Consider the following 14,782-nt stretch of genomic DNA (forward strand, 5'->3'; position numbering starts at 1 on the left):
TGTCCACACCCTGCTGGAGAGAGAGGCAGGGAAGTGAAACCAAAGATTGTAACAGGGTCTATTATCAAGGGAGCAGGTTCCTCTGGGGTCTGTTCTGACTTCCCCATCCCCAACCCCACTGCCCCATGAATTGGCTCAAGGCTTTGGCTTTGTACCCCCTTGTTCAGAGTCACCTATGGGACACTTTCTATGCCAGTGAGGCCTAAGGTCTTGGTCTCTGTGATGGAAGCTCAGCTTCTCTCCATCTTTCTCTCCTTTGTGACTGAGTCTGGTTGAGAACTAAAATCAAGGCCACACTCTCAGTGGAGAGTAAAGCAGGTCTCCCAAGAATGTGTCTACTTGACCCTCAGGGGTGTGCCTCCCTTGACGCCCTCCCCGCCAGCACCCTCACCTTGACTTTGAGCAGCGCCACAGCCTCTGCATACTCCAGGCTGCCAATTCCAGAGCCTCTCTTCTCCCTATACACCCAGTCCTGCTCCTTGGGGCCCAGTAGCCTGACAAGCTGGCGGGGCTCCCCTTTCCTGGGCTCCAGGTCACACCTCTGTTGCAGAGGCTTCTGCCAGCCACCTCACATGAGAGTCTCTGTATTCTTTGTGCTCCTGACATATCTACTCCTTCAGTATGAGAGCAGGAGGGGCTGGGGAGACCAAGGGTGAGGGTCTCTTCCACACTCAGGAGCTCCACCTTGTAAAGGGCTAGGACCCAGGGAGGGGCTGTTGCAACAGCCTGGCCACATTCACAGAAAGGGCCTCAGTCTAGATGTACTCCATCGCCTGCCACCAAGAAGGGCTTCCCTCTACAAAGGACCTAAAGGGCTCCATGGTGACTTTGGTGATGTCGTAAGCAAGCTCAGAGGTCTGGAAACGCTTCCCTTTTCTAGGTGGTAACCCTGCCACATTTACAGTGAACAGAGGTGGTCTCTACCTCAGCTGGGACCCCCCAGTCTCATGTAAAGACTGCATCTGGCCCTCACCAGAACAGGAGAACAAGCAGAAGAGGCTGGGGGCACCTCAGGCCAAGGGGAGAAGGAGATAGGCAGAGAGCTGGGCCTGCCCTGGAGCGGCTCAGTAAGAGAAGACAGCGGGGAAAGAATCTTGGGTCTTCCAGAACTAGGGCTGCTACCCGGCTATGAAAACTGATGGCCTAGCAGTTACAGCCAGTCTCCTCCTTTGACAGGCAGGGAAACTGAGGCCAGGAGAGGTAGTAAGTTGGCAGCAGGTTTTGATCTACCTTTCAGCTGTTTCTAGCCAGAAACCAGCACCCTCTCCTTTCCCCACCACTCCCATCTCACCCAGGCCTTGTCCCCAGCCCTATACCCCTCTGCCCTGCTCGCTCATCACCTTTTTCTCTCCCACCAGCTTCCGGGTGCCAGGCTTGGTACGCCGCCTGCAGCTCACCTCCCTTCTGTGCGGCTCCCCTGGCCCTTGAGTGGGTGCGTGTGTTTGAGTGTGCTTGTGTGTTTGTGTGCGCATGTGCCAGCCACAGGCTGTGCAGTGCCCCCTGCCTTTCTTCCTCCTGCAGGAGCAGTCCCTCGAAGCCCTGCCCACTGTGTGCCTGGCCCCGGGGTCCCAGTCCCTTCTGCCCCTGCAGGACTTGCAGTTCTTGTTTCTTCTTGTATCTCCCTGTTTTCTCCCCTCTCTCTCTGCCCCTCCAGTGATCTAGACAGAGACTTTTGGAATAACAATGAGAGCACAGTGCAGCAGAAATGGAGCTCCTACCCTCCCAAGGAGTTTATTCTAAACATATCACCCTACGCCCCTTATGGCGACCCACGACTGTCCCTCAAGTGAGTGACTTTACCTGGTTTGATCATATGTACCGAGTATCCGCGCACACCCTCTCCTCTCCTACCCCCTTCCCACCTCCTGGTCCCATCACTCCCTCTCTCTTCCTGCTCCTGTCCCCGACTTCCCCACCCATCCACACCATGGGCAGGCTGGCCTGTGGTTGTTCAGCCTGCTCCTGTCCCCAACTTCCCCACCCATTTACCCCATGGGCAGGCTGGCCATGGAGACGAGCAACCCCTCCTGCACCCTCGCCTGCCTGCCCACCCTGTCCCTCCCCAAGGGCCAGCCACACAGGAGAACCCCCTCCACAGCCACGCCTGGCCCCCAGCTGGTCCTGGCCCCAGCCACCCTCTGCAGTCAGGATGGGGTTGCCCGTTTTGGTCCCTCCCTCCCAGTTGTGGCTCGCCTTTTCCTCCCCGCTGTGTGCTGCTGCCGTGGCTGCTCGGTGGTCGGTGGTCGGTGGTCCGTGGCGGTGGTGGTGGTGATGGTGGTGGTGGTGGTGATGAACTCTGACTAACACGGCTTTCTCTTTCTCCCTGCCTTGGGGCCTCCTGGCCTGGACAGCCCGCTCTTCCTCCGTCGTTAACCCTTCGTTGTCCTGTGGGATAGAGTTGGAGGTGGCTGCCCTCCCCACACCCCCGCCGCCCCTGCCCCAGGCGGTGGGGAGGGGTCCCCCCTCCGTTGTCGTGGTGCGTTGTTCTCCGACCCCAAGCCCGCCCGGTCCCCCTCTTTCCTCTCTGCAGGCTCCGCTGTTAACCCATTTGCAGTGCTGATGTCTCTCTCTCTCTCTCTGTCTGTCTCTTGTCCGTCTGTCTCTCTCCTCCTTCTCTCTCACTGTCTCTTTCTTCCTTTTATCTGTCATTGTTTTTCCTCCTCTCCCACTCCCCACCCCCACGTGTGGCCTGCCCTCTCTCCCCCACCGCCACCCCCGGTGCCTCTCTGGCCTGGCTGCCTTGTGCATGCCTCCAGTGGCACCCTCCTGTCGGGCGCCAAAGTGGCCGCCGCGGCGGGGCTGGCGGTGGAGCGGGAAGGCCGGCTGGGGGAGAAGCCGGCATCGGTGCCGCCACCCGGAGAGGACGCCTTGAGAAGCGGCGGGGCTGCCCCCAGCGAGCCGGGCAGCAGTGGCAAGGCGGGGAGAGGCCGCTGGCGGACAGTGCAGAGCCACCTGGCCGCAGGGAAGCTCAACTTGTCCAAGTGAGTGATGGCGCCCCATGGCCGCCGGAGCCAAGAGCTCAGGCCTGCCTGCCAGGGTGGACAGCAGGACCCCTGGCATGCCCGCTGCTACCCCCAGAGGTGCCATCCTTGGCCCCTGGTTCATTCCATCCCTTCACCAGACTCTCCCATTGTCCTTGCCATCAGGCATAACCAACTCAGCCATGCAGTGTCACATTTCAGCCTCTGGCTGCTGTCCCATCAGTTTCTTCCTTTGCCAGTGACCAAGTCATTCCATTTTCTGTCCCCAGGGCAGCTTCATTTCAGTCCTTGGGTCATCCCATCCTCTTTGACTGGCTGTCCCATCTCAGCTGTCAGATCATCCCTTTGTGGGCAGTAGGCCTGTGGTTGTTCAGCCATTCGACCATCCCATCCTTGGGGAGCTGGCCCACTCATCAGCTACTGGGCCTTTCCTCTTATGGCCAGCAGATGGCTCTAGACCCAGTGGTTGAGCCATTCCATTTTTGACCATCAGGTGACTCCATTGGCTTGTCCCAATCTTGCTTCAACCATAACACCATCAGTTGTGGAGGCCACCCATGCACAGCTGCAGGCAGCCCCATCAGCTCATCTCCATCTCAGCCATCCCCACTGGCTGTCCTGGTCTTGGTCAGCCATCTACCCTACCAACTGCTGTTGGTATTGTTTATTCCTGGAGGTTGGGTTGTAAGCCCCAGATGGCTTCTCTCTTCAGATGTCAGAGGGTGTCTGGATGTCAGGCAGAAGTGCTCTTCCCTCTTTAATAGCTTGTAACAATAGTCAGATCTACTCTTGGGTAATAGACATAGGGTGGACCCTTGTTCCCCACAGGGATCATAGGGTTGACCTCTGATCCCTACCTGTGGGGCAGCCTCATTCTTATCTCACTTTTAGAAACTTCAAGTTCCCCACAGTGGAACCCTGACAGGCCCCAAGTCCTTTGAGCTCTGACCATCCTCACCCTTTGGGTCGTAGGTTCACTTGCAGTTATTGCAACTGCCTCAATCCCAGCTACTGGAGCAGCCTCCCACTTAAGGGCCAACATCCCTGACCCCTTCAGTTGTTGGGCCATCCTGTCACCTCCTGGTTCTCTTCAGAAGGCCTGTGGTTCCCTCCATTAGGACCACTTGAGGGCCACCAAGCTGAGACCTCATTTGCTTGTTGCCTTGAGTGCACACAAGCTGAGTTCACCCAACATCTGGCTTGAGGAGGGTCCCAGAGGGAAACCCTATACCCCTTCAGAGAGCCAGGCCCAGCACCTCTCAGGCTGCCCCGGCCAGTCTCCAGGCTGGCTAGGCTTCCATACCATCCTCTGGCTCTAAGCCTGGAGGAACCAATTTTAGTTTCCTGTGACTGAGAGGTTGTAAATTGGACTAATTTTGGATGTGATAGGAAACCAAAATGAGGTCAGCAAGGAGGAAGAGGCAGCCGCCAGTGTGCCGTCCTCCCTCTGCCTCAGCTCGCCCCCGGGGAGTCGTGGGCACACCTGGCCAGCTAGGTCTGGGCTTGCCCCTAGTGGGAGCCTCTGACCCCAGGCCTGAGCCAGGCAAGGCTGCCACCCCCTCTGAGACCCCAGCTAAAGCCACGTTTTGCCTTCTCTCTCTCTTTTTCTTTCATTCTGTCTTTGCTCTGACTTTCTCTCTCTCTTCTGTTCTCTTTTTCTCTCTTTCTCACTCTCAGTCCACGGGGTAGCCTAACTGTTGTCTTTTGGTTCCCAGGGTAGGCTCAGGGGGTGAGGAAAGCTGAGTTCTGGTTGCAGTGGTGAAAGTGGCTCCCAAGGATCCTGGGGCCTCCTCCCGTGGGCAGCCTGGGCTACTTGGCTGCCCCATGGCCCTAGACCAGAGGTCGGCAAACTTTCTCAGTACAGGGCCAGATGGGAAATATGTAGGCTTTGCAGGCCATATGGTCTCTCATACAACTACTCAACCCTGCTGCTGTAGTGTGAATGCAGCCAGAGACAGCACATGAACTCATGCCAGTGGCTGGGTTCCAGTAAAACTTTATTTACAAAAACAAGTGACAGGTCCAGTGTGGCCCATAGGCCACAGTTTGACAGGCTTTGCCCTAGACCATTGGACTGGAAGGTGGAGGGAAGGGACAGAGGAGGAGGAGGTTGGAACATCTGGGGCCCAGAGATAAGTGAGTCATCCAAAGCTATTCAGCCAGTCTCTGGCCTGGCTGTGTGGTTCTCCAGGGAGAGCCCAGCACTGGTCCTGTTTGTCAGACATGGTAAAATCTCTGGCCAGTGCATGAAGCAGGCAGGTTTCCTGGGGGAAGACCCAGAACTTCTAACTCCCACCCCTGGCATGAGAAGTGTTACCAAAGTAGTGTTGCCCTGGGCCCAACCTAATTATATCCTCATAGCAGCTCTGTGACAGAGGCAGTACAGTGTTTATTTTATACCCTCATATTGATGAAGAAACTGAGGCCCAGAGCCGTGGAGTAACTTTCCCAATGTCCTACAGTTAATAAGTGGCAGAAATGGGGTTAGAACCCAGGCCCTTTGACCCTGCACTACATCTGACCAGTTAGCCACATCCTGGTTCCCATCTGTCCTTGCCCCACTTCCCAGCATTTTTTCAGAGATGCTGGTGGCCTGTGAGTTGGGCACCCCCTTATAAATGCATTAAAGTGGCCAAATGAGTGGGTACTGGGCTCCTACCTCATCTGTGCACTTTCCTTGGTCCCCTCCTCTGACCCAGAAACATTCCCTAAGTCCAGGAAAGGATGTTGGACCTCAGAAACAACAAAGAACCCTGGAAGGAGGGAAGAAATCTGTACCACACCCTGAATCCTGAGGCCACTGGGGCCACAAAGCAGAGGTCTGTGAGCCAGAGACCACTTCCTCACCTCTGAGGACAAAGTGTAGGAATCATTGGCTTCTCCAGCCTCACCAAGATTACTAGGCCAGCTCCACAATGGCCTGCATTTCCTCATGTTCTCCTTAGAACACAGAGGCAGACTGCTGGTGCCCTAGCAAGACAGTGGGAGGGGCAGCAGCAGCTCCCCCCACTCCTCCTATATCAGCTTCACAGGCAGCCTCAGGGCCCTGGGGACCTACCTTCACCACGCAGCCGCCACTGCAGTGCTTGTGGCCCACTCAGACCTGCAGAGAGGTTGGCCTGAACAGGAGGTATTGGGCACTAGCTGAGCCAGGGGGCAGGGTGGGCAGGGCCAGCCCAAGGGCCTCAGGGTGGGCTTCATGGCCTCCTGAGAGTGGCAGTGGCAGCGACGGCAGCAGCGACAACTCCGATGGAGGCCTGGCGAGGTCCGGCAGAGCGCAACCTGCACTGGGGCCTCCTAGTCCTGGCGCTCGGCTTCTTTCTCCTCCACTGTGATCCCTTCACCTGCTTCTCCTTTCTCTCCTCTCCTTCACCTGCCCCAAGTTTCGAGGACTCCACCCTGTCCACGGCCACTACCCTTGAGTCTATCCCCAGCTCCACGGGAGAGCCGAAATGCCAGCGACCCCGCACCCTGATGCGGCAGCAGAGCCTGCAGCAGCCGCTGAGCCAGCACCAGCGGGGCCGGCAGCCCAGCCAGCCCACCACCAGCCAGAGCTTGGGCCAGCTGCAGGCCCACACGGGCTCGGCGCCGGGCTCCAACCCCCGGGCCTATGGCCGGGGCCAGGCTCGGCAGGGCACCTCGGCCGGCTCCAAGTACCGGGCGGCCGGGGGCCGCAGCCGCTCCAACCCGGGCAGCTGGGACCACGTGGTGGGGCAGATTCGAAACCGAGGCTTGGACATGAAATCCTTCCTGTAAGTCCTCCCCTTGAGCGGGCCAGCCCCTCGTCTCCCCAACCCAGCCTCCTCCCTGCAGAGCTCCTTAGGAGCAACTGGCCATGCCAGCCTTCTTAAGAGACCCTCCATTTCCTGGGCGGGGATGGAACAGACTTAGCTTCCCCCTTAGCCTCTGTGGCTTGTGCCTCATGGAAAGATACTCAGCCACTCCTCTCTGAGGTCCCCCAGTCCCCTTCTCCCCTACCCATACCCATCCTTTCCACCCAGAGTTAAGTGAAGAATAGACAGTGCTGCTCAAGTCCCTGACACCCATATCCTCCCACCGGGCTAGTCCTAGGCTGCTGCGTCTCTGCCAGCCTTGCCCGGTGCTCCTGCCCCTTCTTTCCTTCCCCTCCCCCTAAGCCATCCTTTTTATTCCAGGCCACCTCCTCCTCTCCATTTACTTCTTCCCTGTAACCTGACTCTGCTGGCCTTCCTGCCCTACTCCTCCCGCCCTCTCACTTCCCCTGTCCCTGTCCCTGCCATCAGCCCTGCCCCCTATCTCTCTGACCTTCTGTAGCCACCTGTCCTCCAGCTCCTGCCTGTAATGACCCCATCCCCTGAGGACAAACCTGAGATGTTTCTCTAAAGCCTTAGAAAATGTTTCTAAATCAGAATTTTCTTTCAAGTATGCAGGTCTGAGAAGTGACAACGCACCCATCATATCTGACCTTAACCATTCCCCCAGCCATTCACCCCCCTGCCCTCACTGGAAGGGGCCCTTTCCAGGCACCACACCCCCATCCCAGCATCTCTTTGGGCATCTTCCTCACCCTCAGAGCCCTGGAAAGGTCTGGGCTGAAGTGCCTGATGTCACCCACCCCCTCTCCCCCAGCCTAATGAGCTTCCTTCCAGGCTCTGGGGGATATTCCCATTGCCCAGGTCTAACTGGGCAATTTTCATGGAGTAGGAGACCAGAACTCTGAGCCTGGGAGGAGAGAAACAGAGGGGTAAGGGGAAGGCCAAGGTCCAGCTCATTGGCAAGATGGAGAGGTTCTGAAAGCTCACCCTGCCCTACCAGCCAAGACCTCAGCCAGAGCTACCAGGTGGACAGGAACACTGCCCTGGGAGAGGTACCCTACCAGAAGCTTCTCACACCTGTGCTAGTAGCCTGTGGCCCCAGCCCAGCAGGACATACTGCCTGTGACTCTCCTTGGCAAATTGAAACAGCATATCCACTAGGGCTCTACCTGACCAAGGACTCTCCGGAATCTACTTGGACATCTGTACAAGACACAATGCCCAGTGTAACCTCCTGTCTCCAGGTGGCGGTTTGTTTTGGGACAGAGGCCCTGGCATGGATCTAGAAGAGTCTAGAGAATTGGTTATCCATGGCATGAACTAAACTGAGAGCAGCCAGTGGGCTCCTGTACCCTTCTGCTCCTCATGACCTCAGGCTGCTCTCTACGTAGTCACCACCCTGCTCCCTGTCCTAGCAGCCCTCGGACTTAGCCAGGAGCCATCCCCACAGCCTCCATAGCTGCAGAGGAGCCTGGTACCGACTGTCCCTTGCTCACTGCCTTCCTAGTCAACCAGAATTTGATGAGTGTGTTTTGCTCATGCACCAGCATCCTCTGGCCCCTCCTCTCCACCCCAATGAGCTGGCAGCAGGGGTCAGCAAACTTTTCCTGGAAAGGGCCAGATAACAAATAGTTTAGGCTTTGCAGGACACATATGATCTCTATCACACATCATTTTTTTTTCCTTAAAACAATAGTTTAAAAATGTAAAAAATATTCTTAGCTTATGGGCCATTCTTTGCTGACCCCTGCCTTATAATTTAGCCACCATGCTTCTGAATCTCTTCCCTTGCTCCAGGGTGTGGCCCTACTGGAGAGTCAGGTTGTGAGGGCCATCCAGAGAAGTACTCCCTCATGGGGAATGTGCATCCTTCCTGCCTGATGGGTGTGACCTCTCAACCCAACAGCTTCTCCCCTAACTCTTGCCCTTGTGGCCTGCGAGGCTGGAGGGAGTGACAGCTTGGGCATTTATGCAGAGGAGCCATTCTGTTTTTAAGAAGAGCAAGAGGAATATCTGAAAACTGCAATAACCAGAGAAAAACATGTTGTTTTCATTGGGTTCATCTTCCCTCAGCACAATCAGCTCCCAAGCAGCCAAATGGAATTTTACCAAGTCTAAAACAGTGGGCAGAGAACTGATGGGCAGAGAACAAAGAAATGAGGATTTGTCCTGAGGGAAGTGGGAGAGTCGTTTCCCAAAAGTTAGATGCCAGCATAAGGGCCAGCCTGGAGTAACTGCCCAGGACAGAAAGGCAAAGACAGAGAGAGGCACTGCAGCCTCTTAGCTCCCCACAGCCCTGGCTTGGACACCAGTAGTTTGCCCAATTTTCTAAGACCCTGTGCCCCTGTCCCTCACCTCAGATGCCATTTCTTTCTTGTTTTAATTCCCTTTTGACAACCTAGCAGAGAAATAATCATAGCGAGTTCTTCCTCTCTAAACCTTGACTTCCTTAATGGTGGTTGGAGTGGTAGACTCACTGACCCAGGATCCTCTCTCTTCCGGAACATTCTGTCAGCACTACCATCTGTCCCTTGGCCCATCTTGAGATGTGCTTCTATGTCTACCTGGTCTGAGAATCCCTCTCTTTTTGTTCTGATGAGAGACCCAGTACTGGATGAACTGTGCAAAGGCCCAAAAATACTTACAGACTCTGATGGTTTTGAAGGGCAACAGGCCACTGATGCTTCCTTTTCATCCCTGGAAAGTGCAGGTGACCCTGAAAAGCCCTTGGGCAGTTGCCCATTGGTTTTCTGAGAATGGCTCATACCAAAGGTGTGGCATCTTGACCTCGGTACCCATGCTACTGCCCACATGTCCATTCCAAGAGACTCTCACCTCATCCTAGTGTGCCCACCTGTTCTGCTATGACTGTCCTCCCTCCAAGCATGACCTCTCACTGCAGGCACAGCCTCCCTGCAGTCCTGCCAAGACTTCTGCAGACCGTGCCAAGCTCTTACACTTTCCACCTTTGCTTTTTGGGGGCCTTCTGGACACCTTCTCCTATAAAAGGCCCTTGACCCGAGGGCCACTGGAGCCCTTGGCTTGGTGATTATTCTTTGGATCTCCAGGAAGCAGGACACAGGAGATGGCCCATTATGGCTGGGACCTTCATTCTCCTCTGATGGGAAATGTATACAGGAGCCCAGGGGAAGGGAGCTTCTAGAGGACCCCTCCTGGCTTCAAAGACGTCTGGTTGACCATAACCCAGAGTTGTCTATGAAGGGCTTCCATGAGCATTGGAAATCCATTGGATTTCAAAACTTTCTCAGACCCTCTCACCTGGGAGCCCAAAGATGCACACTCAGTCACCTTGCAAGATGGCTACAAGCCCCTCCCTCTTCTCCCAGTGGCCCTGCTGGTCAGTGCAAGTTCAGCTGAGCATGAGTTAGTTAGCCTTTGGAAATCTGTCGTGTCCCAGAGCCTCTGCCTCATTTCCCCAGGCTTCCCCGCGTGTGTTCCCTTGGGACCATCCCAGTCACAGGCTGACCCCACAGGCCTCTGCCTGGCCCCTTCCGGATATGCTCCAGAGAATCTTGCTCTCGGCCCAAGGCGAGCAGGTCTCATACATGCCTCCCTTCCCTCCCTGCCTCCACCCACTTGTGCTCTGCAACTGTTGACAGTGCTGAAGTTTGGTTTCTTTCCTGCAGGGTCAGTTTCTTACACCTTTTTCTTCTCTCTCTTTGTCTCTGTCTCTGTCTCTCTTTCCCTCTCTCTCCTTCCCCCTGCCCCCACCCATGGGGCCTCCTAATTTCACCCCGGCTGGTGGGCTGCCCATCTGGGCAGGGAAGGCCGGATGGTGGTGCTATCCTTGGTCTTAGGGCTTTCGGAACAGGATGACTTTGCCAATATCCCTGACCTGCAAAACCCAGGAACCCAGCAGAACCAGAGCGCTCAGGGGGACAAGAGGTACGAGCACAGGCGAGGGCCTGCGGCGGCGGCAACAGCAGCAGAGAAGGAGGCGCAGAGAGGCCACCTGCTTTGACCAGCCCCAGCTGCTGGATGAGGCGGTGGTGCCTTCAGCGGATGCTGGAGCAGCAGAACAAGCCCCCTTCCAGCCGGTGCCCTCACACATGGCCACCTTGGGGGTGTCCCTTTGGTCTAAGGCCACTTGTGGCCATCCTGGGACCATTCTGGATCAAGCCTGCTCCCTGGCATGCTTGCCCTGGCCTGGAGCAAGCCCAGCCTTTTCTGCCCCATCTTCCTGCTTGGCTCCTTCCGCTGCCCTTTCCATCTTTCATCTCTGTCCCCACCGACCTGGAAATCCCTGTTTCTCTGGCGGTTGTTGGGTGGGGGGGATGTCAGGGAAGGGGCACCAGCCTGGTCTCCCTCATCCCCTCCCCCTCAACTTCCCTCTTGCCTGGAGGTCCCTTGGGCTGCTTGGCTAATGGAAGAGGAGCCCCTGGTGGGAGGGTCTGCAACCTGGGAGAGGCCTGGTGACAGAAGGAATCAGAAGGGCAGCCCCTGAGCTTGGAGCATCATGGGGCAAGGAGCCGGCAGCAACAGTTCTGAGCAAGGATCAGACTATGTGTCCTGGCTGCTGGCCCTTAGGGCCTTATGTGGCCACAGCACAGTCTAAGCAGAGGGCTCGGGATTTATGTGGCCAAAGCCTTGGCTGTCAGGAATTCAGAGAGGGAAGTGTCTCTTCCTATGTCTCAGGGAGAAGGTGGGGCACTGCTTGTGAGGAAGGGGGCAGGTGGGAGGTCATCACAAGGGTGAGGCCATCCTACACCTGACATGGCCACCTCCCCACCTTGGCCTTAGGCTGGGTCCACACATCTGTCATCCCCAGGATGGCAGGGACTTATCACTGTTGCTCAGGCCTGTTTCCCATCAGACCTAAAGTCTACTGGAGATTGTGCCGCCTATGGCCAGGATGCCTGCCTTCTAGCTCTGCAACCTTAGGCAGGTCACAGCCCCTCTCTAGGTCTCTGCTTCCTCAACTGTCCAAGGAAGGACTGGACAGGATGACCTCTAAAGAATGGCCATTCCGGCTCAGACATACTAAGCGTCTAATGAGGACAGAGAGCCCTGAGGCTGGGACACTTGTCAGATCCGATAAGATAGGCAGAGACTGTTTGGACAAGTGATCCCAAGGCTCATGAATTGGCCCTCGGGGGCAGGAAGGGACTGTCCTAGGCTGCTGCCAGAGGCTGTGGGTAGGGGAGGGTTAGAAAGCTGATTTGATCGACCCTCTGGTGGCTTCTGGAGACCAGCCCTCTCACTTTACTCCGGTCCTGAGTCCATAGTTGCATGTCCATGGTGGGCAAAGCTGGAAGTCCCCAGAGAGGGGGACCAATTCTTCCACTTGGTGGCACAGATGGTGTCAGGTCCTGAGACCATGTCTGAGAGTATGGAAGTTGTGGAGCCTGCCACCCCCAATCCACCAGGGCTCTATAGGAGCTGTGATGTCCTGAGCAGGTGCCTTGGAGCCGGGCCACAGGCTGGGGGAGTGGGGTGGGGCTGGGGAACCAAGGGTGAGAGATGTAGAGGGCTGAAGCTCTCTGAAAGGTGTGAAGTGTGAGGGAGCAGATGCAGGCTGGAAACAAGATTTCACATCACCCATGTGTTAATTAATGGCTCCATTGTCACCATAGCCTATTTTTACCTCCTAGTCACTTGGATCTCCCTCCATATTTTAATGCCCCCATCTGATCATTACATCAGCTTGTCCCTGCCTTCCTGGGAAAGGTGGGTGTGGAGGTGGAGGCCATGGGCCCTTGCCCCACCCCCACCTGACTTCCCAAGTGGACACTTGCCATTCCCATTTGCCTGTGCCCACCCATCCTGGAAACTCATTTCTCACCGGGTGTCTGGAATCAAATGCCTACTTCCCAGAAGATGCTCCCTGTTGCAAGACTTGACATCAGCACCACCTTCCAGGCACCAGGCACCTTAGGGCTCCACCACTCTGGGTGCCTGGATCCCCAGACAGACCTTAGAGTGGTGGCCTTGAGCCAGCTGTCCCTTCCTTGTTAGTTTTTCTCCCCTAAAACCAGGGTTTGCCCTGCTGCCCCTCGCCCCACCTCACCCACCCCAGCAAATTCCTTGGCCAGATGTCTCTGGAGGAAGGGCTGATGGCCCTTGGCAGTCATTGGAAAGGACATTCAGCCCCTTGGTCTGTTAGCAACAGACTCATGGGAGACGGGGCTCCTTGAGAAGGAGTGGCCACTCTAGGTCCTAAGTGAGTTGGGAGTGTGTCCAAGAAGCAACAGGAGAGGGGTGGGTGGGTCATTGCCTCGCCCCCATGATTCCTGGTAATGCTGAAGTCCCCACCCTGCAGAGTGCTTGTGGGCCCCGGGCGGGCTTTGGCTCCCAGCCCTGATGTGCCATTCCACCCTCAGCCATTCCACTCGCACCCAGCTCACCCATGCTGTCCGCCATCCTCCTCCATTGCTTCTTGGGATCCAAATGGTTTCCACCGTGGCCCACCCCCACCCCGAGTGGGGGGCGGGGCAGGGCGGGGACCAGGCCACCCATTGCTCTCCTTGCCCCGAAGCCACCATGTTCCTCTGTCACGGTGTATGTCCCCGCCTCTTCTCTGGCCGCTCGCTCCTCCTGTCCCCTCGTCCACCTGGCAGCCTCTCACGTCTCTGACTAACCTTTCTTGACCCCTCTCTCCCTCTGTCTCCTTTCTTCCATCTGCTCCTCACAGGCTGCCCTGGGCCGGTGACAGGCCCCTTGGCCTCAGCCTCTGCCTCTCTTTGTGCCTTTTGCCTCTGTCTCTCTGTCCTGTGACCTCCAACAGCTTCAGTGGCGCTGACCGACTTTCCAAGGCTGCTTGGCAGCTGTGCCAACGCTGTGGCGTGGCCAAAATAACTCCAACTTTCTCATACCTCCAGCAGTCAACCTCGCGCTGTCCCCTCCTTCCTGCCTTCTTTCTAACCTGACTTTACCTCTCCAGCTGTTTCAGCCTCCTCTCCCTCCCCGTGCCTGTCTACGTGAGCACATGTCCACATGCACATGTGTGTGTGTTCAGAGGTGTGCGGTGGCCTGTGTGCCCTGGTGTGTGTGCTGCCAGGTCCCCACCTCTGGGAGGGTGTGTGCGTGCGTGCGTGCGCGTGCGTGTGCGTCACCAGTGGGGTGGGCATTTCCGTGTTGTTGAGAAAAGCCAGGTTTTCACAGCGGGTGTATTACTCGTCAGATCATCAGGGTATCTGTCCCTGAAACCACTCCCTGCTTTTTCTATTCCAGTCTATCCCCTTCCCGCACGTGTCTGGGTCTCCCTGAATGCATGTCATCTCAGGATCTAAGTGTGCCTGTTGCTGTGTGTCATCACGGCTGCCCTGGTCGACCTGCCCATTGCCCATGCCAATCCTCCCTGCACCTCTGGGTGTCTGTGGGGCTCGTGTGCATTTGTATGTGTGTGTACGTATGCATGCCTGTGTGTGTCCACGTGTGCATGCCCTGCTGTGGGACCCTGGAGTCTCTTCTCCAGAGCCTAGCATATTCCGTGCATGTCTGTCTGTGCCTGTGGTTGCTGCCTGTGTGCTGGCAACTGGTCCATACCAGAGGGCTGTGGCTTGTGTCCAGCCTGTGTGGCTCCGAGTCTGTGGCTCTGTGCTCTCAAAGCTGTTCTATTTTAGCCTGTCCTGAGCCTCATGCTGCAGGCCCCCCCCCCCCCCCCGTGTCCTTGCTGCCTACCTCACCTCTCTTCCTCCTCATGGGACGTTCCAGCCTGGTCCCTGGGCAGGCATTTAGTGCCCACTTCCTGAGCCCCAGCTGGATGGAGCCTGGGCTCACCAGCCAGCATTGGGCCAGAGAGCTCAGCGTCCTGGGAACAGCATGGAGTTGGGTGTAGACAGGGCTTCTTGGTGACACCCGTCTCTCTCTGACCTTGGGTGAGAGTTTTATCAAATGTGTGGTCTTCAGAGTGGGGAAGGGTGGGGACTGGGGAGTGTGGGGCATAGGCTTGCCCTAGCCCATATAGGGCTATAAACCTAAATTAGTTCACATTAAATACAGTTAAAAGTTAGCTTTCCATCACCCAGGCCACATTGCAAAGGCTCA

At 56.6% G+C, this 14,782-nt stretch overlaps 1 protein-coding gene across 2 annotated transcripts in view; it reads left to right on the forward strand.

Moving 5' to 3' along the window:
* SYT7 (synaptotagmin 7) overlaps positions 1–14,782 on the forward strand; it is a 59,823-nt gene that overhangs the window by 31,062 nt on the left and 13,979 nt on the right. The window contains exons 4-5 of one of the 2 annotated variants that reach the window (XM_023518524.1): positions 1,655–1,786; positions 2,757–2,981. The exons of the other annotated variant lie outside the window; for it this stretch is intronic. Coding sequence (XP_023374292.1) covers positions 1,655–1,786; positions 2,757–2,981 — 357 coding nt within the window. The remainder of the gene's footprint in view (positions 1–1,654; positions 1,787–2,756; positions 2,982–14,782) is intronic. 2 annotated transcript variants of the gene reach the window in all.

Source organism: Otolemur garnettii, unplaced genomic scaffold (genome assembly GCF_000181295.1).
Source record: "Otolemur garnettii isolate 467f Iridium unplaced genomic scaffold, OtoGar3 scaffold00140, whole genome shotgun sequence".
Taxonomy (NCBI): Eukaryota; Metazoa; Chordata; class Mammalia; order Primates; family Galagidae; genus Otolemur; species Otolemur garnettii.